At 38.5% G+C, this 26,254-nt stretch overlaps 1 protein-coding gene across 4 annotated transcripts in view; it reads left to right on the top strand.

Annotated features, from left to right (window-relative positions):
* Positions 1 to 24,923, top strand: part of NNT (nicotinamide nucleotide transhydrogenase) — a 104,384-nt gene extending 79,461 nt beyond the window's left edge. For all 4 annotated transcript variants that reach the window (XM_007195557.3, XM_007195553.3, XM_007195555.3 and 1 more), the window contains exons 20-22: positions 19,996 to 20,114; positions 22,185 to 22,300; positions 23,956 to 24,923. In XM_007195557.3, the coding sequence (XP_007195619.2) occupies positions 19,996 to 20,114; positions 22,185 to 22,300; positions 23,956 to 24,105 (385 nt within the window). In that variant the 3' untranslated portion in view covers positions 24,106 to 24,923. The remainder of the gene's footprint in view (positions 1 to 19,995; positions 20,115 to 22,184; positions 22,301 to 23,955) is intronic.
* Positions 24,924 to 26,254: the final 1,331 nt, after the last annotated feature.

Here is a 26,254-nt window from a genome sequence, read left to right on the forward strand (position 1 = left end):
CCTGGGATAAATCCCACTTGATCGTGGTGTATGATCCTTTTAATGTGTTGTTGGATTCTGTTTGCTAGTATTTTGTTGAGGATTTTTGCATCTATATTCATCAGTGATATTGGTCTGTAATTTTCTTTTTTTGTAGTGTCTTTGTCTGGTTTTGGTATCAGGGTGATGGTGGCCTCATAGAATGAGTTTGGGAGTGTTCCTTCTTCTGCAATTTTTTGGAAGAGTTTGAGAAGGATGGGTGTTAGCTCTTCTCTAAATGTTTGATAGAATTCACCTGTGAAGCCATCTGGTCCTGGACTTTTGTTTCTTGGAAGATTTTTAATCACAGTTTCAATTTCAGTACTTGTGATTGGTCTGTTCATATTTTCTGTTTCTTCCTGATTCAGTCTTGGAAGGTTATACCTTTCTAAGAATTTGTCCATTTCTTCCAGGTTGTCCATTTTATTGGCATAAAGTTGCTTGTAGTAGTCTCTTAGGATGTTTTGTATTTCTGCGGTGTCTGTTGTAACTTCTCCTTTTTCGTTTCTGATTTTATTGATTTGAGTCCTCTCCCTCTTTTTCTTGATGAGTCTGGCTAATGGCTTATCAATTTTGTTTATCTTCTCAAAGAACCAACTTTTAGTTTTATTGATCTTTGCTATTGTTTTCTTTGTTTCTATTTCATTTATTTCTGCTCTGATCTTTATGATTTCTTTCCTTCTGCTAACTTTGGGTTTTGTTTGTTCTTCTTTCTCTAGTTTCTTTAGGTGTAAGGTTAGATTGTTTACTTGAGATTTTTCTTGTTTCTTTAGGTAGGCTTGTATAGCTATAAACTTCCCTCTTAGAACCGCTTTTGCTGCATCCCATAGGTTTTGGGTCGTCGTGTTTTCATTGTCATTTGTCTCTAGGTATTTTTTGATTTCCTGTTTGATTTCTTCAGTGATCTCTTGGTTATTTAGTAACGTATTGTTTAGCCTCCATGTGTTTGTCTTTTTTACGTTTTTTTCCCTGTAATTCATTTCTAATCTCATAGCGTTGTGGTCAGAAAAGATGCTTGATATGATTTCAATTTTCTTAAATTTACTGAGGCTTGATTTGTGACCCAAGATGTGATCTATCCTGGAGAATGTTCCGTGCGCACTTGAGAAGAACGTGTAATCTGCCGTTTTTGGATGGAATGTCCTATATATATCAATTAAATCTATCTGGTCTATTGTGTCATTTAAAGCTTCTGTTTCCTTATTTATTTTCATTTTGGATGATCTGTCCATTGGTGTAAGTGAGGTGTTAAAGTCCCCCACTATTATTGTGTTACTGTCGATTTCCTCTTTTATAGCTGTTAGCAGTTGCCTTATGTATTGAGGTGCTCCTATGTTGGGTGCATATATATTTATAATTGTTATATCTTCTTCTTGGATTGATCCCTTTATCATTATGTAGTGTCCTTCCTTGTCTCTTGTAACATTCTTTATTTTAAAGTCTATTTTATCTGATATGAGTATAGCTACTCCAGCTTTCTTTTGATTTCCATTTGCATGGAATATCTTTTTCCATCCCCTCACTTTCAGTCTGTATGTGTCCCTAGGTCTGAAGTGGGTCTCTTTTAGACAGCATATATATGGGTCTTGTTTTTGTATCCATTCAGCCAGTCTATGTCTTTTGGTTGGGGCATTTAATCCATTCACATTTAAGGTAATTATCGATATGTATGTTCCTATGACCATTTTCTTAATTGTTTTGGGTTTGTTTTTGTAGGTCCTTTTCTTCTCTTGTGTTTCCCACTTAGAGAAGTTCCTTTAGCATTTGTTGTAGAGCTGGTTTGGTGGTGCTGAATTCTCTTAGCTTTTGCTTGTCTGTAAAGCTTTTGATTTCTCCATCGAATCTGAATGAGATCCTTGCCGGGTAGAGTAATCTTGGTTGTAGGTTCTTCCCTTTCATCACTTTAAGTATATCATGCCACTCCCTTCTGGCTTGCAGAGTTTCTGCTGAGAAATCAGCTGTTAACCTTATGGGAGTTCCCTTGTATGTTATTTGTCGTTTTTCCCTTGCTGCTTTCAGTAATTTTTCTTTGTCTTTAATTTTTGCCACTTTGATTACTATGTGTCTCGGCGTGTTTCTCCTTGGGTTTATTCTGTATGGGACTCTCTGCGCTTCCTGGACTTGGGTGGCTATTTCCTTTCCCATGTTAGGGAAGTTTTCGACTATAATCTCTTCAAATATTTTCTCTGGTCCTTTCTCTCTCTCTTCTCCTTCTGGGACCCCTATAATGCGAATGTTGTTGCGTTTAATGTTGTCCCAGAGGTCTCTTAGGCTGTCTTCATTTCTTTTCATTCTTTTTTCTTTAGTCTGTTCTGCAGCAGTGAATTCCACCATTCTGTCTTCCAGGTCACTTATCCGTTCTTCTGCCTCAGTTATTCTGCTATTGATTCCTTCTAGTGTAGTTTTCATTTCAGTTATTGTATTGGTCATCTCTGTTTGTTTGTTCTTTAATTCTTCTAGGTCTTTGTTAATCATTTCTTGCATCTTCTCAATCTTTGCCTCCATTCTTATTCCGAGGTCCTGGATCATCTTCACTATCATTATTCTGAATTCTTTTTCTGGAAGGTTGCCTATCTCCACTTCATTTAGTTGTTTTTCTGGGGTTTTTTCTTGTTCTTTCATCTGGTACATAGCCCTCTGCCTTTTCATCTTCTCTGTCTTTCTGTAACTGTGGTTTTTCCTAGCTTTTTCTTAAGAGGCAAATGTCTGTCTGAACAAGAGATGGCTGCAGCAGTTACCTCGTATTTTAATGAAATAAATCTGTATTTACAGTTTGCAGTAATTTAGTCCTTTCATCACTCTGTGGAGCTCCCACGGTGTTCACTGAGCACAGCTGCTGGGCCTCTGCTGTGAGTAGATCTTTGTGCCTCTGGACCCCAGCATGCCTAGCATCCAGATGTGGTGACATGTTAGCACACATTCCCCATGGAAATGTGCCAGGGTGGACATACGATTGTCATCAATTAGTTATGCCCAAGTGGTGCGAAGAACAATTGCATCTGTCATACAGTCTGTCTGGCTTCATGGCCCATGGTCGATTTAGAGACACTCCTGTTTTCCTTTACTCTGGCCATGGTCATAACATGCTCACAGAGAGTTGAGATTATCTAATGAAGCACATGACATTTCATGACAAGAGCTCGTTGCAGAATGTCATGGAAGTTCACTGACTTAGCTACTCTTTAGTGGCCAGGATATTGTTGCTTCCCAGGCACCCAGAACACCTAATTTATGCTTGATCTCGGAAAGCATTTTATTACAAAAATCTTATGCTGCAAGAGCACAGACATTTTTTTCTCTTTGTTTCCCAATCTTTGGATTGATGTGATAGGCTTTTCATTGTAAAGCTGAGATAATCTTTCCAAGGAATAATTCTTAGAAAGAGGTATATATTTTTTTCTTTTTGCAATTAATCACTGCTTGATTTTCTTTGTATAAAGGCATTATTGCTTTTAAATTTATGAAACCACCTTTCAACTTCTCTGATTGACTAACTGATGTTATATATTGCTTTCATGTTAATGTTCAACTCTATCTTTCTATTAATAATTTATTGATAGAAACTTATTACTAGGTACTGAGAATACAAGAATGTGTAAGCCCAGTTCCCACTCTCAAAAGTTTATAGATATAAAGAGAACAAATTGATCAACAAATGAATCAGTGAATGAATTCCATTTAATGTGATAGTATGCTAAGAAGAGTACAGTAGAAGGAAGGTAGGAATGCAAAAGAGAAGAGTAGATAAGTGTCCGGGGAATATTTTAAACTTTTTATACTATTCATAACATGACATTTTTTTTTGCAGGTTTTAAAAAATAAATATTTATTTTTTCATCCTCTGTCTAAACACTTCTAGCTGCCAATGGTATTTGCAGTTTAATAGTGTTTTACAGTCTTGTGTGACGTGGCTATAAGTTTAAATATATGTTATTTTTGCTAGGAAACCCATTCTTTGGAGATAGTTGAAGATGAAATATTTTGTTGATCTAACTGGATTTTCCTGTTTTTCATGGATTAAATGTAATCTAAATAAACAAGAGTTCAGCCGTCTTGGATTTTGTTATGTTTTGGGGTACAGGAAGAGCCAGGACATGCAAATTTATTAAGTAATAAAGGTACATGCGTCTGAGAGTAGAAGTTAGGCCAGATAAAAGATCCAGTATAGTAGTTAAATAAAGAAATAGATATTATTTATGAGTTTCTTACCAGCTTTGCAATACTTTCTTATCAGCCATGACTATTCATGTTAATGACAATTCACTGTATGAATAATTATATAGTACTTTGTGCCAGGCACTGTTCTAGGTCCTGAGAATACATCAGTGAATACAAAGATAAAAATTCCTGACCCTGTGGAGTTTTACATTTGCTGGGAACTTAGATAATAGGTGTTAAGATATTCTGAGTTGAAGACGCTTATAACCTCATTGTGTTTCCAATTCAGATGCTAGTTGAAATGATGAAGAACAGCAAGAGCGAAGGTCATTATATCCGAGTTTCAGAGTTACAGCTGGCACTATTTGGTGATGAATTAGCCAGTGCTTCTGGTTTTCTGAAAGAATATGGTGTGTTTCTTTGCACTGAGCCTGCCTTCTTGTAAAACATGGTGACAGGTGGGTGGGTGTGATGGGAGTTATTTGTGTAATTAGTCAAATGAGTGAAACTTTTGGTAGAAGAAAAGAAAGCTAAAGAGCACGTGTATTCACTTACATCTCTATATTCAATCTATGGTATAAAATTGCCAGTAATCCCTCAGATCAAAATATGTATTTATTTTAACATCTTTATTGGAGTATAATTGCTTTACAATGGTATGTTAGTTTCTGCTGTATACCAAAGTGAATCAGCTATACATATACATACATCCCCATATTTCCTCCCTCTTGCGTCTCCCTCCCACCCTCCCTATCCCATGCCTCTAGGTGGACCCAAAGCACCGAGCTGATCTCGCTGTGCTACGCAGCTGCTTCCCACTAGCTATCTGTTTTACATTTGGTAGTGTATATATGTCCATGCCACTCTCTCACTTCATCCCAGCTTACTCTTCCTGCTCCCCGTGTCCTCAAGTCCATTCTCTACATCTGTGTCTTTATTCCTGTCCTGCCCCTAGGTTCTTCAGAACCATTTTTTTTTTTTTTTAGATTCCATGTATATGTGTTAGCATACAGTATTTGTTTTTCTCTTTCTGATCTAATTTTATTGATTTGAATCCTCTCCCTCTTTTTCTTGATGAGTCTGGCTAAAGGTTTATCAATTTCGTTTATATTCTCAGAGAACCAGCTTTTGGTTTTATTGATCTTTGCTATTGTTTTCTTTCTTTCTATTTCATTTATTTCTGCTCTGATCTTTATGATTTCTTTCCTTCTACTAACCTGGGGTTTTGTTTGTTCTTCTTTTTCTAGTTCCTTTATGTGTAAAGTTAGATTGTTTATTTGAGATTTTTCTTGTTTCTTGAGGTAGGATTGTATTGCTGTAAACTTCTCTCTTAGAACTGCTTTTGCTGCATCCCATAGGTTTTGGATCATCGTGTTTTGGTTGTTATTTGTCTCTAGGTATTTTTTTTTTTTTTTAATTATTTATTTATTTATTTATTTTATTTTATGGCTGTGTTGGGTCTTTGTTTCTGTGCGAGGGCTTTCTCTAGTTGTGGCAAGCGGGGGCCACTCTTCATCGCGGTGCGCGGGCCTCTCACTATCGCGGCCTCTCTTGTTGCGGAGCACAGGCTCCAGACGCGCAGGCTCAGTAATTGTGGCTCACGGGCCCAGTTGCTCCGCGGCATGTGGGATCTTCCTGGACCAGGGCTCGAACCCGTGTCCCCTGCACTGGCAGGCAGATTCTCAACCGCTGCGCCACCAGGGAAGCCCCTCTAGGTATTTTTTGATTTCCTCTTTGGTTTCTTCAGTGATCTCTTGGTTATTTAGTAATGCATTGTTTAGCCTCCATGTGTTTGTGTTTTTTACGTTTTTTTCCCCCATAATTGATTTCTAATCTCATAGCGTTGTGGTTGGAAAAGATGCTTGATATGATTTCAGTTTTCTTAAATTTATCAAGGCTTAATTTGTGACCCAAGATGTGATCTATCCTGGAGAGTGTTCCACGTGCACTCAAGAAGAAAGTGTAATCTGCTGTTTTCGGATGGAATGTCCTATAAATATCAATTAAATCTATCTGGTCTGTTTTGTCATTTAAAGCTTGTGTTTCCTTATTAATTTTGTCTGGATGATCTGTCCATTGGTGTAAGTGAGGTGTTAAAATCCCACACTATTACTGTGTTACTGCTGATTTCCTCTTTTACAGCTGTTAGCATTTGCCTTATGTACTGAGGTGCTCCTATGTTGGGTGCATATATATTTATAATTGTTATATCTTCTTCTTGGATTGATGCCTTGATCATTATGTAGTGTACTTCCTTGTCTCTTGTAACATTATTTTAAAGTCTATTTTATCTGATATGAGTATTGCTACTCCAGCTTTCTTTTGATTTCCATTTGCATGGAATATCTTTTTCCATCCCCTCACTTTCAGTCTGTATGTGTCTCTAGGGTCTGAAGTGGGTCTCTTGTAGACAGCTTATAGATGGGTCTTGTTTTTGTTTCCATTCAACGAGCCTGTGTCTTTTGGTTGGAGCATTTAATCCATTCACATTTAAGGTAATTATCGATATGTATGTTCCTATTACCATTTTCTTAATGGTTTTGGATTTGTTTTTGTAGGTCCTTTTCTTCTCTTGTGTTTCACACTTGGAGAAGTTCCTTTAGCATTTGTTGTAGAGCTGGTTTGGTGGTGCTGAATCCTCTTAGCTTTTGCATGTCTGTAAAGCTTTCGATTTCTCCATTGACTCTGAATGAGATCTTTGCCAGGTAGAGTAATCTTGGTTTTAGTTTCTTCTCTTTCATCACTTTAAATATATCATGCCACTCCCCTCTGGCTTGTAGAGTTTCTGCTGAGAAATCAGCTGTTAACCTTATGGGAGTTCCCTTGTATGTTATTTGTCATTTTTCCCTTGTTGCTTTTAATAATTTTTCTTTGTCTTTAGTTTTTGTCAATTTCATTTCTATGTGTCTTGGCGTCTTTCTCCTTGGGTTTATCCTGCCTGGGACTCTCTGCACTTCCTGGACTTGGGTGGCTATTTCCTTTCCCATGTTAGGGAAGTTTTCAACTATAATCTCTTCAAACATTTTCTTGCGTCCTTTCTCTCTCTCTTCTCCTTCTGGGACCCCTATAATGTGAATGTTGGTGCGTTTAATGTTGTCCCAGAGGTCTCTTAGGCTGTCTTCATTTCTTTTCATTCTTTTTTCTTTATTCTGTTCCACAGCAGTGAATTCCACCATTCTGTCTTCCAGGTCATTTATCCGTTCTTCTGCCTCAGTTATTCTGCTATTGATTCCTTCTAGTGTATTTTTCATTTCAGTTATTGTATTGTTCATCTCTGTTTGTTTGTTCTTTAATTCTTCTAGGTCTTTGTTAAACATTTCTTGCATCTTCTCAATCTTTGCCTCCATTCTTTTTCCGAGGTCCTGGATCATCTTCACTATCATTATTCTGAATTCGTTTTCTGGAAGGTTGCCTATCTCCACTTCATTTAGTTGTTTTTCTGGGGTTTTATCTTGTTCCTTCATCTGGTACATAGTCCTCTGCCTTTTAATCTTGTCTGTCTTTCTGTGAATGTGGTTTTCGTTTCACAGGCTGCAGGATGGTAGTTCTTGCTTCTGCTGTCTGCCCTCTGGTGGATGAGGCTCTCTAAGAGGCTTGTGCAAGCTTCCTGATGGGAGGGACTGGTGGTGGGTAGAGCTGGGTGTTGCTCTGGTGAGCAGAGCTCCGTAAAACTTTAATCCGCTTGACTGCTGTTGGGTGGGGCTGGATTCCCTCCCTGTTGGTTGTTTGGCCTGAGGCGACCCAGCGCTGGCGCCTACCAGCTCTCTGGTGGGGCTAATGGCAGACTCTGGGAGGGCTCACGCCAAGGAGTTCTGGAGTCCCAGAACTTCTGTTGTCAGTGTCCTTGTCCCCACAGTGAGCCACTGCCACCCCCTGCCTCTGCAGGAGACCCTCCAACACTAGCAGGTAGGTCTGGTTTAGTCTCCTATGGGGTCATTGCTCCTTCCCCTGGGTCCTGATGTGCACACCACTTTGTGTGTGCCCTCCAAGAGTGGAGTCTCTGTTTCCCCCAGTCCTGTCGAAGTCCTGCAGTCAAATACTGCTAGCCTTCAAAGGCTGATTCTCTGGGAATTCCTCCTCCCGTTGCCGGACTCCCAGGTTGGGAAGCCTGATGTGGGGCTCAGAACCTTCAGTGGGTGGTCTTCTGTGGTATAAGTGTTCTCCAGTTTGTGAGTTACCCACCCAGCAGTTATGAGATATGATTTTTTTGTGATTGCGCCCTTCCTACTGTCTCATTGCGGCTTCTCCTTTGTCTTTGGATGTGGGGTATCTTTTTTGGTGAGTTCCAGCGTCTTCCTGTCGATGAGTGTTCAGCAGTTAGGTGTGATTCTGGTGCTCTCACAAGAGGGAGTGAGCGCACGTCCTTCTACTCCGCCTTCTTGAACCAATCTAGGAAACAGTACTTTTTTGCCTTAATAGTATCTATAGAAGGGTTAAATGTAGCCTTTTGAAATTTGACACTATTCGACACTTGAATATTAACTACAACCAAGTTGCCAATGTGTGCACTGTTCACAATTATTGGCCTCAGTCTATATTGACTATATAATTTCTCTAGTTTTTTTGTGTAGTTGCAAGTGCAAAGAATTTCTGGCTTTCATTGGACCATATTGATATTTACTGGGATTTCAAGGTAAAAATTAGAAAATTAATTCAGAAATGTTGACAACAAACCACATTTGTTTTACTGTAAAAATTTGTGTTTTTTTAATGTAAATGATCATTAAAAATGTGCATTTATTTGAACAATACAGATGAGCATTTATATCACAAAATGTATTTCAATAGACTATTATAGTTTCAGGTTACTTTTTAAAAAAAATTAATTAATTTATTTATTTATTTTTGGCTGTGTTGGGTCTTCGTTTCTGTGCGAGGGTTTTCTCCAGTTGCGGCGAGCAGGGGCCACTCTTCATCGCGGTGTGCGAGCCTCTCACTGTCGCGGCCTCTCTTGTTGCGGAGCACAGGCTCCAGATGCGCAGGCTCAGTAGTTGTGGCTCGCGGGCTTCATTGCTCCGCAGCATGTGGGATCTTCCCAGACCAGGGCTCGAGCCTGTGTCCCCTGCATTGGCAGGCAGATTCTTAACCACTGCACCACCAGGGAAGCCCTCAGGTTACATTTATTAAGGTCTTATGTATGCCAGGCATTGATCTAAAGTATAAAAAGCTCTTTACATGAACTGTTTCCCTTAAATCTCACAATAATCCTCTGAAGAGGCTTTATTATGAATCCCATTGTACACATGAGGAAAGTGAGGCACACAGGTAAATTGTCCAAATGTTTTGAACGCAGGCAGTGGCACTCTAGAGCTTTTAACTGCTACTCTTTACTACTTCCCTGAAATCTTTCTCTAAAAAGAGATAATAGAAAGTTTGAGTCAGTGTACTTTATTGGGCACACTATGTTCCTTAAAACCCTTTCCTTCCCTCCCTTTATTTGAGTCGCTCTAATAGAGTGCCAGGTACTGTGGGAACTGATAAATAAGACACAGTTCCTATTCTCAAGTTGCTCCCAGTTTGGAGAGCACAGTCTTCAGCCAGTTACTATGATGCAGTGCATCGTAAGGAGGAGGAGCATAAAGAAAGAGTCCTGGGAGCATGGAAGATTTTTCTGTGATCGCATTTTAGTAGTTATTCCCCTTCTGTAGAATTACGTTATGGATAAGGACAGCTGATCCTGTTTTGTTAAGCATGTATACAATAAAGATAATTTTCATGGTTCATAGGGAAGAACCAAAAGGCTGGTAGGCTTTGCATTTTGGAATTCTGGATATTCTTCATGTGATGATGGAATGTTGATGAGCTTTAGCCCTTAGTTCCTGGAAATTGCTGGTCATGGGCAACCAATGTCTGATATAATTAACTTTAATCCATACTTTGAAGGTTAGCCAGTTGCATGGGCCAGAATTGTTGTAAATTCACATTGACTCATCAGCCTGCACATGTATATTTCTACAAATTTAGTGTGTTCCGTCATTTCTCTCAAAACATTGGCATTCTCTTGTAATAGCCTGGCATGTGTTTCTTTCCAACTTTAGATTCTTAAAGGTTACTATAACAAATTATTATGCAAACAGATATAAAGTGATCTGTCCTTAGGGATATTCAGCATAACATGTTAGTTAGCTTTATGATTATTTACCCTTCACAACTAGCTCAACAGAAACATTGTCTTTATGCAGTCTGCAGCTAATCAAATATTACAATAATAACATATACATTTGGAGGTCTTTAATTTCTAATTTGGATCAAGACACCTCAGTTAAAGCATAAAGATGATTGCCAGATGGATTAATTTAAAAATAAGCAAAGGCAGTATTAAAAACAAATAAATAAATTTAAAATTTTTTTAAATTACTGGAATCAAGGAGGGATACAGAATTGAAATACAAAAGTAAATCACAAAGTGTGTATTGGTTTACTCAGCTAAAATAGAATCTCTAGTTCATGGAATTTTAGGACTGGAAAGGGAGTTTGTGGTAGTCTGAATAATGGCCCCAAAGATACCCACCTCCGAAGCCCCCAAACCTGTGAATATGTTACCTTATATGGCAAAAGAAACTTTGTAGATTCAGTGAAGATTCTGAGCTGGAGAGCTGATTCTGAATGATTTGGGTGGGCCCATGTAATCACTAGGGTTCTTACAAGAGCGAGGAAGGAGGGTCAGAATCAGAGAAAGAAGTGTGACAATGGAAGCAGAAGTCAGAGTGATGTAGCCTCAAGCCATGGAATGGGGGCCTCCAGAAGCTGGAAAAGGCAAGGGACGGATTTTCTCCTAGAGCCTCTAAGAGAAATGCAGCCCTGCCGACACCTTGATTTTTAGCACAGAGAAACTGATTTTGGATGTCAGACCTCTATAATCAATTTGTGTTGTTTTAAGCTACTAAAATTGTGGTGATTTGCTATATCAGCAATAGGAAGCTAGTACGGACCTTAAATGTCATGTAGCACAGTGACTCCTGGTCTTTCTGAAGCCTCACCAATCAGGTTTTGGGGAGAGGAAGGGACCTAGGGGAAACAGGAAGCACTTGTTGATGCTCAGAAAGATTAGGAGATTAGGAGAAATTTTTGGTGTCCAAGATTTACTACGAAGATCTCAAAAGAGCACATTCATTGCGGTTAGTACTATAGGACTGAGGTAGAGCCATGTCTTGCAGTGGTTCTGGGAATCCTCAGTTCCACCAAAGCTGCTGCTCTCTCTTACTAGTAGTTTTGATCCCTCCCCCTCCTCCCATAAATGAAGGGCTGGCTCAGCTATCATAACTGCCTTGACTATGTCCAATGCCAGCCAACCATCCTTTACATTTATGTGTGAAATCCCCTTGAATCCATTTTGTACTGAATTGGTGGTTTGTATGTCAGCTCAGATTAATGAACCTGTCTCTGCCTGATCCACAGGAAAGAAGCCTGAAACTTTCCCTAACTAGGAAATTTGTTCTAAATTGTTGAGAGAAAGTCTTTTTTTTTTTTTTTTTAAGTCTTAATTGAATTTGTTCTTCTGTTTTATGTTTTGGTTTTTTGGCCGCAAGGCATGTGGGATCCCAGCTCCCCGACCAGGGATCAAACCCACACCCCCTGCATTGGAAGGTGAAGTCCCAACCACTGGACCACTGGACCACTGGGGAAGTCCCCGAAAGTATTTTTTTTTTTTTAAAGTTAATTCCAACTCTTTCTTTTTCATTTGAAGACTATTTTCTTTTCTTCTGTTTAATGAAAATGAGGAATATTTGGTCAACTTCTGTTTTATTTGGTCTGCTTGAAAATCAGTTTTGCCGTTTTTTTTCTAGCCACTTTATCTTTTTTCACTTAGAGCATGTTATTTTCTAAGTTGTTAGGTATTTTGTGTTTCTCTTGAACCTTATCCAAGTGCCCTCTGATCCTTTTAAGCTGCAACTCCCTGAACTAAATCTAGTTATTTAGTTTTATCATTGGATCTAGTCAGTGGTAGAAGATAGAGTACCTTTTCCTGATGTGTGAAAACAACTCTGCATTAATTTTGAATGTTGACTTGAAATTGACACAGTTGAAATATAGATTGGCATTAACTTTCAATACAAATCAGCTGATTAATGCAATTTGATATGTTAACTATATTACTAAGAACCTCCATAAAGTGAAATGACCTTTTCAAACTAAAATTTTTTACTTTAAGATGTGTTCTTTTAGAAATTATTTTGTTTCATCATTATTAAAAAATAATGACACATGAGGGTCCCTGAATTTAATTATAGAATCTCTGCCTTTGATGGGGCACATTCTTTGTGCCTTTAGTTCTTCCACTTGATATTTAATTGTTTTGTGTTTGTTTTTGTAGGTCCTTTTCTTCTCTTGTGTTTCCCACTTAGAGAAGTTCCTTTAGCGTTTGTTGTAGAGCTGGTTTGGTGGTGCTGAATTCTCTTAGCTTTTGCTTGTCTGTAAAGCTTTTGCTTTCTCCATCAAATCTGAATGAGATCCTTGCCGGGTAGAGTAATCTTGGTTGTAGGTTCTTCCCTTTCATCACTTTAAGTATATCATGCCACTCTCTTCTGGCTTGTAGAGTTTCTGCTGAGAAATCAGCTGTTAACCTTATGGGAGTTCCCTTGTATGTTATTTGTCGTTTTTCCCTTGCTGCTTTCAATAATTTTTCTTTGTCTTTAATTTTTGCCAATTTGATTACTATGTGTCTCGGCATGTTTCTCCTTGGGTTTATTCTGTATGGGACTCTCTGTGCTTCCTGGACTTGGGTGGCTAGTTCCTTTCCCATGTTAGGAAAGTTTTCGACTATAATCTCTTCAAACATTTTCTTGCATCCTTTCTTTCTCTCTTCTCCTTCTGGGACCCCTATAATGCGAATGTTGTTGCGTTTAATGTTGTCCCAGAGGTCTCTTAGGCTGTCTTCATTTCTTTTTTCTTTATTCTGTTCCACAGCAGTGAATTCCACCATTCTGTCTTCCAGGTTCCTTATCTGTTCTTCTGCCTCAGTTATTCTGCCATTTATTCCTTCTAGTGTAGTTTTCATTTCAGTTATTGTATTGTTCATCTCTGTTTGTTTGTTCTTTAATTCTTCTAGGTCTTTGTTAAACATTTCTTGGATCTTCTCGATCTTTGCCTCCATTCTTTTTCTGAGGTCCTGGATCATCTTCACTATCATTATTCTGAATTCTTTTTCTGGAAGGTTGCCTATCTCCACTTCATTTAGTTGTTTTTCTGGGGTTTTATCTTGTTCCTTCATCTGGTACATAGTCCTCTGCCTTTTAATCTTGTCTGTCTTTCTGTGAATGTGGTTTTTGTTCCACAGGCTGCAGGATTGTAGTTCTTCTTGCTTCTGCTGTCTGCCCTCTGGTGGATGAGGCTCTCTAAGAGGCTTGTGCCAGTTTCCTGATGGGAGGGACTCGTGGTGGGTAGAGCTGACTGTTGCTCCCACTTGATATTTAAAGAACATAAAGTTAAAACATTCTGTACACCAAATATTTTGTGTATACCAAACAGTACCTTAAAATACGTAATAAATTAGTTTCAATTTAAGTTCTTCTTGGCTGAGATTTGGTTTGTTAATCTTGGTAATTTATTTTATTAGGTATTATAAGGAACTATTAGCTGGGGAGAAAAAGAAATACAGACTCTGCCCACTTAACCAAATGCCCATTGAGCAAAGTATCCAGATGTTCTAACAACTACTTATTATTGATCAATTTCAATAAAGTAGCTGTCAGAGAAAGCACTGAAAGTCTTCACTGATTTTTTTTTTCTTTCTCTGTTGAGCTCTCTTTAAGACCTTGCAAAATCCTGCTCCTCATTCAAGCTTTACTCCTTAGATTGAGCATGTGCTGCTGATGATTTTTATTTGAACCAAACTTTATTATGATAGTGGCAAAATGGTGGTTTTATAACCCCACTACATTTATCAGTTGATGGTCTACCACTATAGGGGAGAGTGTTCCCACCCTCCCTTCCTTCCTTTCTTCCTTTCCTTATTGACTTATGAACCTGTTATCGGTCTTGACTCATGAATTCCCACTTTCCGCAGTGGGTTGTAATCCATGACTATCCTTATGTATTTTGATGTTTAAATTACTTTCTTTATACACCTTAGTGTCATATGTGCCTTTAAAGACACATGTCCATGTCATTCTTCCATGCACATTTATTTTGCTTTGTGCTCTGCCTTCTTTCTCACTTTTTGTAAGGATTACACAAATTCAGTCTTTCCTCTTTTTTAAAATTCAATTGTTTATTACATGTAAGTGAGCTTTACCTTCTCTGAGTCTGTTATTGTCTTTTTCTTACTGCTTCTGTTATTTCCTGTGAACCTAAGGGATTGTTCATCCCTCCCCATCATTGAAGAAAGGTTTAAAAGTCCTGAACTGGAGACTGTGATGCTTGTTTACAAAATCAAGCACCTCTGAAACTTCATTCATCATGCCTTTTCTTTTTCTACATTCATGTAATCAGCAGGCTTAGGAGTATATTTTGGTTATTTCAGTATACTGCATTTTTCTCTATTTTTTATATTCATGCTTAAAATTCTATATTATTGTTAAAAATTAAAATGACATTCATGTTCAGGATTGAGGGTTAGTATTAGTAACTCCCATTTAATGAGCATATAGTTTGGTGCCTGGAGAAATTTTTTTTCAAATGTTTTATCTTATTGCCATTGTAAAGGTATTAAAATTTTAAAGTGGGCATCTCAACCCAAGAGTCTGTGTAATATTTTGGAAATGCTTTCTCTGAGGCAGTTTGAAAATAGCTGCAGTAGTGCTGAATATAGTTTGTGTTACTACATGAAGAGTATGAACATGAATTGTCAGTATTTTGCCTCATTTCTTTTGTTTTCAGGAGTGATTAAAAACCCTGGTTTGGAACAGACAATGACATTAGGATAGCAATGTCTAGCCAAAAAAAACCAATCTTTTTTTTTTTTTTTAATTTTTTTATTTATTATTTATTTATTATTTTTATTTTTGGCTGTGTTGGGTCTTTGTTTCTGTGTGAGGGCTTTCTCCAGTTGCAGCGAGTGGGGGCCACTCTTCATCGCGGTGCATGGGCCTCTCACTATCGCGGCCTCTCTTGTTGCGGAGCAGAGGCTCCAGACGCTCAGGCTCAGTAGTTGTGGCTCATGGGCCCAGTTGCTCCGCGGCATGTGGGATCTTCCCAGACCAGGGCTCGAACCCATGTCCCCTGCATTGGCAGGCAGATTCTCAACCACTGCGCCACCAGGGAAGCCCAACAATCTTGTTTTTAGAGAACATTTAAAAATTTTTACTCAACTGTTGAACTGTTACATTTCCAAAAAATGATTAATTTTATTTATTTATTAATTTTATTCTCACCAAAATAAAGTAGTAAATCAACTATACTTCAATAAAAAAAATAAAACTGTAGGTAGCCCACTGAGGGAAGAGATGATAAGTGCCTTTTAAAAGAGTCTTACATATATACACCACTATATATAAAATAGATAACTAATAAGGACCTACTGTATAGCACAGGGAACTGTACTCAGTACTCTGTAATGGCCTGTTTGGGGAAAGAATCTAAAAAAGAGTGGAGGGACTTCCCTGCTGGCGCAGTGGTTAAGAATCTGCCTGCCAGTGCAGGGGACACAGGTTCGAGCCCTGGTCCAGGAAGATCCCACATGCCGTGGAGCAGCTAAGCCCATGTGCCACAACTGCTGAGCCCGTGTGCCACAACTACTGAAGCCCACGCACCTAGAGCCTGTGCTCTGCAACAAGAGAAGCTACCGCAATGAGAAGCCCGCATACTGCAACGAAGAGTAGCCCCCACTCACCGCAACTAGAGAAAGCCCGCACGCAGCAATGAAGACCCAATGCAGCCAAAAATAAATATAAATAAATTAAAGAGTAAAAAAATAAAAAAGAGTGGATATATATATGTATAACTGATTCACTTTGCTGTACAGCAGAAACTAACACAACATTGTAAATCAACTATGCTCCAATAAAAAATTTTAAAAAGTCTTAGATTATTAATAGTCCATTCTATACAGTTCATTCTACCTCCTACTGCTAGTAATTTTTCAGAACCTACTTCCCCAGCATTTAAGAGGTGCTGGTAAATGTTTTGCATTGTTGCAGGTACTTTGTGTACTAAGAGACTTTTTTTTTCTCCTATGTCCATGCAAATACTTAATTAAATTAAAAAAATTTATAGCTTATAGTATTGTTTGAAACTTTCTGGGTGCTTAGTTTTTCTCAACATTGTAAATTGGATTCTTAGAACTCCTTATTTCACCCATTCAAGCAGAGATAAATAGGTATTTCTCAAACCTCTTCTACATGATGTGGGCTTGTAATAACAGGTGGTTAGTACTCTATGGGAAAATTGAGAGAGAGGGAGCTATTAAGTAACTTACTGAACATCATGTAACTAGTTAACTTGAGCTACTAACTAAACAAAAATACCTCTTAAATGCTTGACTATACTGCCTATATTGTATAGTAGTGAAAAGACTCTTGAGGCCGAAAGACCTGAGTTCGACTTACAGGTTAGCTATACTAAAAAAGTTGTACAGCACATCTCAAAGAGTCAGTATTAGCCATTATGCCAAAATATATGCTGACAGCCCCTCTTATATATATATTCTTGCTCTCTTCTTTTTTTAAGGTACAGGAATGTAGCTCTAAAACCCAGTTTGTTTAACTAAGTCCTGGATTTGAATCAGCTACTCTAAATTCTAATTCTTGATGGAGATCATTAAAGATGATTAGGGAGGGCTTCCCTGGTGGCGCAGTGGTTGAGAGTCTGCCTGCTAATGCAGGGGACACGGGTTCGAGCCCTGGTCTGGGAAGATCCCACATGCCGCGGAGCGGCTGGGCCCGTGAGCCACAATTGCTGAGCCTGCGCGTCTGGAGCCTGTGCCCCGCGACGGGAGGGGCCGCGATGGAGAGGGGCCCGCGCACCGCGATGAAGAGCGGTCCCCGCACCGCGATGAAGAGCGGTCCCCGCACCGCGATGAAGAGTGGCCCCCGCTTGCCGCAACTGGAGAAAGCCCTCGCACGAACCGAAGACCCAACACAGCCAAAAATAAATAAATAAATAAATAAATAAATAAGAAAATCCTTTAAAAAAAAAAAAAAAAAAGATGATTAGGGATAGAATGAAATAATATATAAGAAATTTGTAAATTGTATCACAATATAAAAGCATGAAGTATTAATTTATTTTAAATGAAGTTAATTTTTTCCCACCATAAAATTGTTCATTCTCATAGAAAATTTGGAAAACATTTTTAAATAGAGGAGAAGTAAAATGATTATCTGTTGTAAACCATCTAGAGATAACTGTTTTGTTTCCTTTTAGCCCTGAGTTTCTGTTTTTTTAAACATAAGTTGGTTATTAAGGAACATTCAGTGGTCCCAGATGAAGATTATATAAAAGAGAATTTGAGGGACTTCCCTGATGGTGCAGTGGTTACAAATCCGCCTGCCAGTGCAGGGGACACGGGTTTGATCCCTGGTCCGGGAAGATCCCACATGCTGCGGAGCAACTAAGCCTGTGCACCACAACTACTGAGCCTGCGCTCTAGAGCCCGCGAGCCGCAACTACTGGGCTCAGGCACCACAACTACTGAAGCCCACGCTCTCTAGGGCCTGTGTGCCGCAACTACTGAGCCCACGTGCTGCAATTACTGAAGCCCTTGTGCCTAGAGCCCGTGCTCCGCAACAAGAGTAGCCACTGCAATGAGAAGCCCGTGCACCGCAATGAAGAGTAGCCCCAGCTCGCCACAACTAGAGAAAGCCCGCACATAGCAATGAAGACCCAGTGCAGCCAAAAATAAATTTAAAAAAAAAATTGATTAAAGAGAACCTATCATTTGATATCTTGTTTTCCAATTACGAGCTCCCCAGTAATTCAGGCTCTTCATTATCAGATTATCTTCATTTAAAGATGTAGAAAACCATATATCAGTTATTTGGACAATATAAATAGCCACTTTATAGCTCTTTTCAGGTCTGCTTTTGGGAGGGGTCAATTCCTATGCTGTTTTAATCTGTTCCTAACAGGGACTGTGTTACGAGTGGGGAGGCCTGGCTTGGCAGCAGTTCCTGTGAAAAGTAACAGGGCATCTTTTTTTTTTTTGGAGTACAACTGCTTTACAATGGTGTGTTAGTTTCTGCTGTACAGCAAAGTGAGTCAGCCACATGTATACATATATTCCCTCTTCCTTGGATTTCTTTCCCAATTAGGTCACCACAGAGCACTGAGTAGAGTTCCAATAGGGCATCTTAAATAACTGTCAGTGATAAAAACCAGCAGTGTGGTGTGGGAGCTGTTACAGACTTAGGCTTCTGAAAGGGGCCTGAGGGTATGACTTTCTTGCTGTGCCTTGTGCATCTAGATCACATCCAGCATATTGTATTTACTGTGGGGGACTGAGGTTTGAGCTGGACGGTGACAGTATAGGAACAGGTGACTAGGACAGCAGTGAGTCTAGAAGTCCTGTCAGTCACTGAACAGTTGAAAGAATTGAAGATGTTTTGCTTAACAGGCATCCTAGGTTAGCTCAGAGGAATCCACATGTGAAAGAGGGAGTAGACCCTCAAACTACAGACCTTGGAAAGCAATGAGTTGGAGGTTCTTTTTGGTTTAATATAATGAGTGTGTGTGTGTGTGATATGTAATATATATTTATATAGTTATTGGGATTTTTCTAGTAATGGAATAGAGCTAGAATGGAGTTAGTTTCTGGACACTGAAGGTATTTAAGCTGAGGTTGGATGGATCCCTGCCTAGAGGTAGTATAAAATGCATTTCTTCACTGGATTCATTCATTCATTCACTCACTCACTCACTTTTTTTTTTTTTTAATAAATTTATTTATTTATTTATTTATTTTTGGCTGTGTTGGGTCTTCGTTTCTGTGCGAGGGCTTTCTCTAGTTGTGGCGAGCGGGGGCCACTCTTCATCGCGGTGTGCGGGCCTCTCACTATCGCGGCCTCTCTTGTTGCGGAGCACAGGCTCCAGACGCGCAGGCTCAGTAATTGTGGCTCACGGACCTAGTTGCTCCGCGGCATGTGGGATCTTCCCAGACCAGGGCTCGAACCCATGTCCCCTGCATTGGCAGGCAGACTCTCAACCACTGCGCCACCAGGGAAGCCCACTCACTCACCTTTTATTTGGTCCTTCCTGTGTGCCAGGGACTGTGCCCAGTGCTGGGGAGACAGAGATCAATACTGTGGGCAAGAGGCTGGATTACATGACTTCAGAGATACGATTATGGCTGTGGTTGAACGAAATTGCTTGATGCTTCAGTTTCTTTTGCGTTAATAAAAGAGCAGATGTCTGATTTGTGTACTACTCTGCCTTTTAAACACTCCAGCGTGTTACTCTCCCATTTCTTCTGTGATGTAGAGTAATGCTGCATATTACTCTCTGAAAGTAGGCCTTTAACTTATGTGCATGACAGTGTTTTTCATGGCAAACGTTTAATTCCAGGCAGACTTCAAAAAGATTCAAAAATTATCATAAAGTATCATGAGAGAACATAATGCTTATTAAATGTAAGGTGATATTATTAATGTTGTTGGGAGTTCATTGAACTTAAAACATATATGGAAGAGTCAGGTTCTAAAGTCACACTTATTTTTTTGAGAGGAGTCACAGTTTGTATATACTGAGATCTTGAATCTCCAAACCTTACTATTTGTAGATTGACCGTATATCTAGACAGATTCTATTCCTGCTTGTAGAGATCAGACAGTACCAGGAGAAGCAGAGGTGCCAAGAACAAAGTGTGCAGATTTGGAGGTGATATTGGGCTCTCTGTACATTTTGGCCCATCCAGTAAGGCCAGCTGTTCATTTGTTTCATGTCTAGGTTTGGAATTCACCCAGTTGCAGGCCGGATGCCTGGTCAGCTTAATGTGCTGCTGGCTGAGGCTGGGGTGCCATATGATATTGTGTTGGAGATGGATGAGATCAACCATGACTTCCCAGGTAAGTGATGGGGATAATGGTGAAGTTTAGGTGTTCTTAGTACGAATAGAGTGATGCCAGTCTTAGGGCATAAATTGTGGGATTACTGAAGACCTACTAGTCAGATGAAGAGTAACCTGCTCCTAGTGAGTATGCAGTTGAAATTACATAAGCGAAAGACAATACTGAACAAGGTGCCACAGATTTATAAGCAGCATGGGTAATTTTCTCCCTCTGAGGAGATCTGAAGGATGGTGAAAATCTTGGGAGGCAGTGCAGTGGACTGCATTGCAGAGGGATTTGGAACAGACCTGGCTTTGGAATCCAGGTCCTGAGTCTCATTTGCTTGTGGCCTTGAACTAGGTACTCAACCTCAGGTTCCTCATTTATAAAATTGCTTCTGCTGATGATTTAGTGTCTGATTCTTGCCAGTGTCTGAGATTTTACTGGTTTTCGGTTGTACCAACTCATGGTCAGTAAGTAGTTTTCTGTTTTCTTTAAAGTACCAGGACTTCACTAGATAAGGTGTTGGACTTTGTGGCTGTCACTGGGTAGATGTTGAATGCTATGACATTTGGCCCAAGATCATGTTTGTGAAAATTAAACCAGTTCCCTCTGGCACGTATCCACTGTAAACTTAAAAAGTCCTGTTTATTAGAGAAAAATAATGAAATTGTGTGTATGTCTAGATTCACATGGCATTTTTGGCAGAGTTCTAAGGTACCTTATATTATCCTTAAAGAGGGAATTTAGACCATTTTAATTTTATGCCCCCTTTCAGACTTCACTGTTGCTAAATTATGTGTGAAACCTGCCAGTTCCAGGAATTATGGACACAGCTTTAATATAGTACAGACTCTTAGACCATTTTCTTTTAGACATTGAATTGCATATTAAGTAGTCATTTTAAAAGTTGAAAATGGAATGCAGATCTGTTTTTTTTTTTAAACATCTTTATTGGAGCATAGTTGCTTTACAATGGTGTGTTAGTTTCTGCTTTATAACAAAGTGAATCATCTATACATATACATATATCCGCATATCCCCTCCCTCTTGCGTCTCCCTCCCACCCTCCCTATCCCACCCCTCTAGGTGGTCACAAAGCACCGAGCTGATCTGCCTGTGTTATGTAGCTGCTTCCCACTAGCTATCTATTTTACATTTGGTAGTGTATATATGTCCATGTCACTCTCTCACTTCGTCCCAGCTTACCCTTCCGCCTCCCTGTGTCCTCAAGCCCATTCTCTACGTCTGTGTCTTTATTCCTGTCCTGACCCTAGGTTCTTCAGAACCATTTTTTTTTTTTTAGATTTCATATATACGTGTTAGCATACGGTATTTGTTTTACTCTTTCTGACTTACTTCACTCTGTATGACAGACTCTAAGTCCATCCACCTCACTACAAATAACTCAGTTTCATTTCTTTTTATGGCTGAGTAATATTCCATTGTATATATGTGCCACATCTTCTTTATCCATGTCACAAAGAAAGAAAACTACAGACCAATATCACTGATGAGCATAGATGCAAAAATCCTCAACAAAATACTAGCAAACAGAATCCAACAGCACATTAAAAGGATCATACACCATGATCAAGTGGAGTTTATCCCAGGAATGCAAGGATTCTTCAATATATGCAAATCAATCAATGCGATACACCATATTAACAAACTGAAGGAGAAAAACCATATGATCATCTCAATAGATGCAAAAAAAGCTTTTGACAAAATTCAACACCCATTTATGGGAATGCAGATCTTTAATGTTACTGGCAAGATCATTTTGGGATCATAAACGAGCTATAAAGTCAGATTAGGTAGATCCATTGAGGGGAGGGAAAGCATAATAATGCAAGTTCCAGTCAGGGTGCTCAGGTATCAGATGCAGGACCTATTGCTTTTAAGCTGTGTGACATTGGCTAAATTACTGAACCTCTCTGATAAAGCTCTTTGTACAGTGCCTGGCACAAGTGTCTGTCCTATAAATATTAGCTTCTGTTGTTGTTGTTGTTATAAAGTCAGGTCACCATAATTTGCCTGAAAGTAAATGTGACCCTTTTAATTTTTATATTTTCTTTTATTATGTAGACACTGATTTGGTCCTTGTAATTGGAGCTAATGACACTGTTAATTCAGCGGCTCAAGAAGACCCCAACTCTATTATTGCAGGCATGCCAGTCCTTGAGGTCTGGAAATCAAAGCAGGTAAAGTTTCAGACTTGTGTTTCATTCTAATAATTAAAGGTCTCTTAAAATACATACACAGAACTTTCCTTGGTCACTTGATGAGAAATGATGATGCCTTTTAGGAGACTCAGGAGTTAGAGGAGATTTAGGGTCCAGCTCTCTACATCCAGCTTCTGTCTGTTCTGTGGTCACCAGAGGACCTGAGTGAATGCCCTGATCTCGATTAGAACGAGAAGAGATTATCTGGATGGGTTAGAGGAGATTTAGGGTCCAGCTCTCTACATCCAGCTTCTGTCTGTTCTGTGGTCACCAGAGGACCTGAGTGAATGCCCTGATCTCGATTAGAACTAGAAGAGATTATCTGGATGGGTTAACACAATCCGTAACCACAGCTGAAAAAGGACCTGTGAGCTTTCGGGATGAGTCTGGCTGAATTCCAGGCCGAGTCCAGTGAAGCAAATGGCTTCCCTCCAGGACACTGAGGCAGTATCGTCGCCTTCACATATGACGATGAGCACAGTTTTTCATTTAATTTTTTTGAAAGGGAATTTGTATCTTATGGAGTGTACAGAAGAAAGGTGATTTAGAAAACCAAACAATCACATGGAAGGAAGCAAGCCCTGCTCACAACACATTACTTCTGAAAAAGCGAATTGCTATATTGCAGAGAACGCAAACGCTTATAAATTTTCCTCTGCCCCGACTGTGGGCAAGTCTATTTACCATTCTCAAGTCATATCTGCATTTTAAGAATCATTATGATGTAACGTATATTTTCCCTTTAATTTGTCTCTCTTTATTGTAAATGTGTGAGTTTTAAACATAGTATTTGTGGTGAGTGAGTAGATATGACATGCACTTGTTCGTGTGTATATGGACAGTTGCATTGACCACCAATATTTGAGTTTGTAGGGTACATTACTGTATTAATGTTATATGGAACATGAATAAATTTGCTCTGCTTCCATTTTTGAATAGACTGCGTGTCCTAAAAGACCATAGAAAGGCTTTTCATTTCAAGAAGAATTGACTTGATATTCAACAGGACAGCAACATCCACAATCCGTGTAGTTGTCAATGTCTAGAACACATCGGTATTAGAGATGGCTGGACTCACCCCTTCATCTTTCTTCGTGGAAGCATTCTGTTAGTCATTAGCTCTGTTCTGTGACACACTAGATTGCTCTTTGGGCTCTTGTCTTATATCCTTTCTGTCTGATATCCTTTACTTTAAAGCAGTGGACTAAGAATCATACCATTTTCCCACTCAACTACATTTATCTTAGGATGGGTAGTAGAAGCTTATGCACTAAATTTGTTCTCTTTAGCCCATTCAGAGAAAGATGCTTATTCTTCTGACTAGAAAATGTTATACATAGTCTTTATAGAGAAAAGCACTGAGGAAAAAAATCACTTATCACTTGGAGATATACTATTGTTAACACGACCTTTTCTCTAATGGATATAAGAGTATGGGCACATTTAAAGAATTAAAGTTAATACAAAGTAAACATGCATGTAAAACTACTCCTTGTGTATTTTAAGTCTTTGTAGTAAAGAATTAGTCATGGTCCCTGCTTTGTTCAGAGTCAGGGCAGGGCAATGTTTCTTTGTTGAACAGGTCCTGGCCAGGTCTGTTAAATACACCATCTCACTTAATCTTTGGTTCTTAGGTCATTGTTATGAAGAGGTCCTTAGGCGTTGGCTATGCTGCAGTGGACAATCCAATCTTCTACAAACCTAACACAGCCATGCTTCTAGGCGATGCCAAGAAGACATGTGACGCCCTGCAGGCGAAAATTAGAGAATCCTACCAGAAGTAACACACAGGGATCAAGCTGTTGTCTAACAAAGCCGCCTCTTCACTTGTGGGAACAGGCAAATAAATTATAAACGTATACAGCTGATACACATCTACATCAGAGCTCTTGAAAGAAAAGGAAGACTGAAGAAAGCAAAGCAAATACAGGGAAAATTTTCAAGAGCAGCAGTCCCTCCATTTAAAAAAAAAAGGATTGACAAGTCTAAATGTCTTCCTGTGCATATTTTTTGTGTTATGAATTCCAAAAGTATTTTACACAAGGAGAAGGAACAGCCTCATTTTAGATGTAATCCGTTTGGATTTTCCTCAATAGTCAGCAGTGTTTTAGGAAATGAAGTCTTTATGATTTTTTAGGACTTCCATTATACATAGATTTGAAAAAATCTGACGCAGTGTAAACATTACAGCCACCTGCATTTATGTCTTTTCAACAAATGTGACTAATTTGAAACTTTCATCAACTCTTGAGCTGTCCCCTTACCATTTAACCATAATCTGAATTAAACATATCAAATTAGTTTCAATTTTTCAAACTGTACTTCTGATTCTATATTTCAGGGGTGTATTTTCTCACTTCTATTTTAATACATTAAAGGACTAGATAATCTTTCAGAGATGCTGGAAACAAATCATTTGCTTTGTATGTTTCATGAGGACACCAACGAAACATATAATTTGAAATCAGTATTAGCTGTATTTTTTAAACCCCATTTCCAATTGGAGGTCTCTCTAACTTCAATCAATTTATAATGTGTAGTACTGTATTAAGTGCACTTGAATGGAATTCAACTATTTGACTAATAAAATGAGTTCATCATGTTTGCATAGTGATGTAGCAATTGTCTCTGGTGACGAAAGGCTAAAATCAAGTAATTCTGCCTGTTATTAATATCTGAGGAGGATTTTGCTACCATGAAATAGATGAGATTAATCTGTCTTAACTGCTTGGAAGAATAATTTTTTTCCCAAATCAGAGTGTGTTTTAAGGTGTTATGTAAATGATAACATTTGAGAGAAATGGTGGCACTTTTTAGCTACCTCTTTGTTTAAGCGCCCGTAAAGATTATGTCTTTTTAGCACCAGTAAAGATTATGTCTTTTGCAGTAAAAGTGTAGATTTTCTTCGTGACTTTGCCATTATGCCAAAAGCTCTGTATAGGTTGAATGTGTGAAGAATATTTGGAATATCTATCTCTATATATAATTAATTTGGCATTAAGTTTCTTGAAACAATTATTAACATGTAAAAAGTATCTCTAAATCAGAAAAAGAAATAACTGGTGTGAAATTTTTTACTATAATACTCATGTTTATTGAGTTTAAAACTCATAGCATTTGTTGGTTTGGTAATCAATTTCTTTTTTGCTGTGCCTGAGATTAAGATCTGTTTGTGTGTGCATGTGTTTTAAATCAGGAAAGACTCCTTTTTAATTTTTAAGTGGTAAATGCAATTTGTTAATGGATCTCAGGTCATTTGTAACCTCAAGACTGAATTATATCATGAAGGTTCTATTAGAAGAAAGTAAATAGTATCTTGAGTCATGCCCTTTTCCTTTTCTCAAAGTAGTGGTAGGTATATCTGGGAAGCAGCAACTTGGATTTTTTTTTTTTTTGAGATAATTCCTGCATTCAATTTAAATTAAAATAATTATACTTGGATTTATTAATTTATTTCCATCATTTATAGTAAATATTTTTCTATATTTTAAAAATTTAGGATGATCTCATTTCTTTGATACTTGCTAATCCTTTGTCATTCAGTTGTGTTAATTGAATTGAAAATTCATGCTCTGGTTGGTTTTATTTTACTTTATTGTTTAAGTGATTTAAGGGATTTTTGGGTATTTAATTTCTTAAAGTAATACTCCAAAAGATTGTTGATCTTGGGTTATTAATTATGGCGAGGTCTAAAAGCAACAAAAATAATTTTCATTCACCTTATTTTATTATTCCTCCCTTTCTGATAAGTCATATAACTGGTAAATATGACTTATTTTTATTCTGTGTTGATCTGTTGTTCACTATGTCTTTTTGAAATTCAACTAGAAATAATTTTTTAAAAATCCATTATACCCTACAGTCTGTTACCAAAAAAAAAAAAAAAAAAAGAATTAGGCAGTAAAGTGCTAACATTGATTTGTCTTTTTGGCC

The sequence above is a fragment of the Balaenoptera acutorostrata genome, chromosome 2 (genome assembly GCF_949987535.1).
Source record: "Balaenoptera acutorostrata chromosome 2, mBalAcu1.1, whole genome shotgun sequence".
Classification (NCBI taxonomy): Eukaryota; Metazoa; Chordata; class Mammalia; order Artiodactyla; family Balaenopteridae; genus Balaenoptera; species Balaenoptera acutorostrata.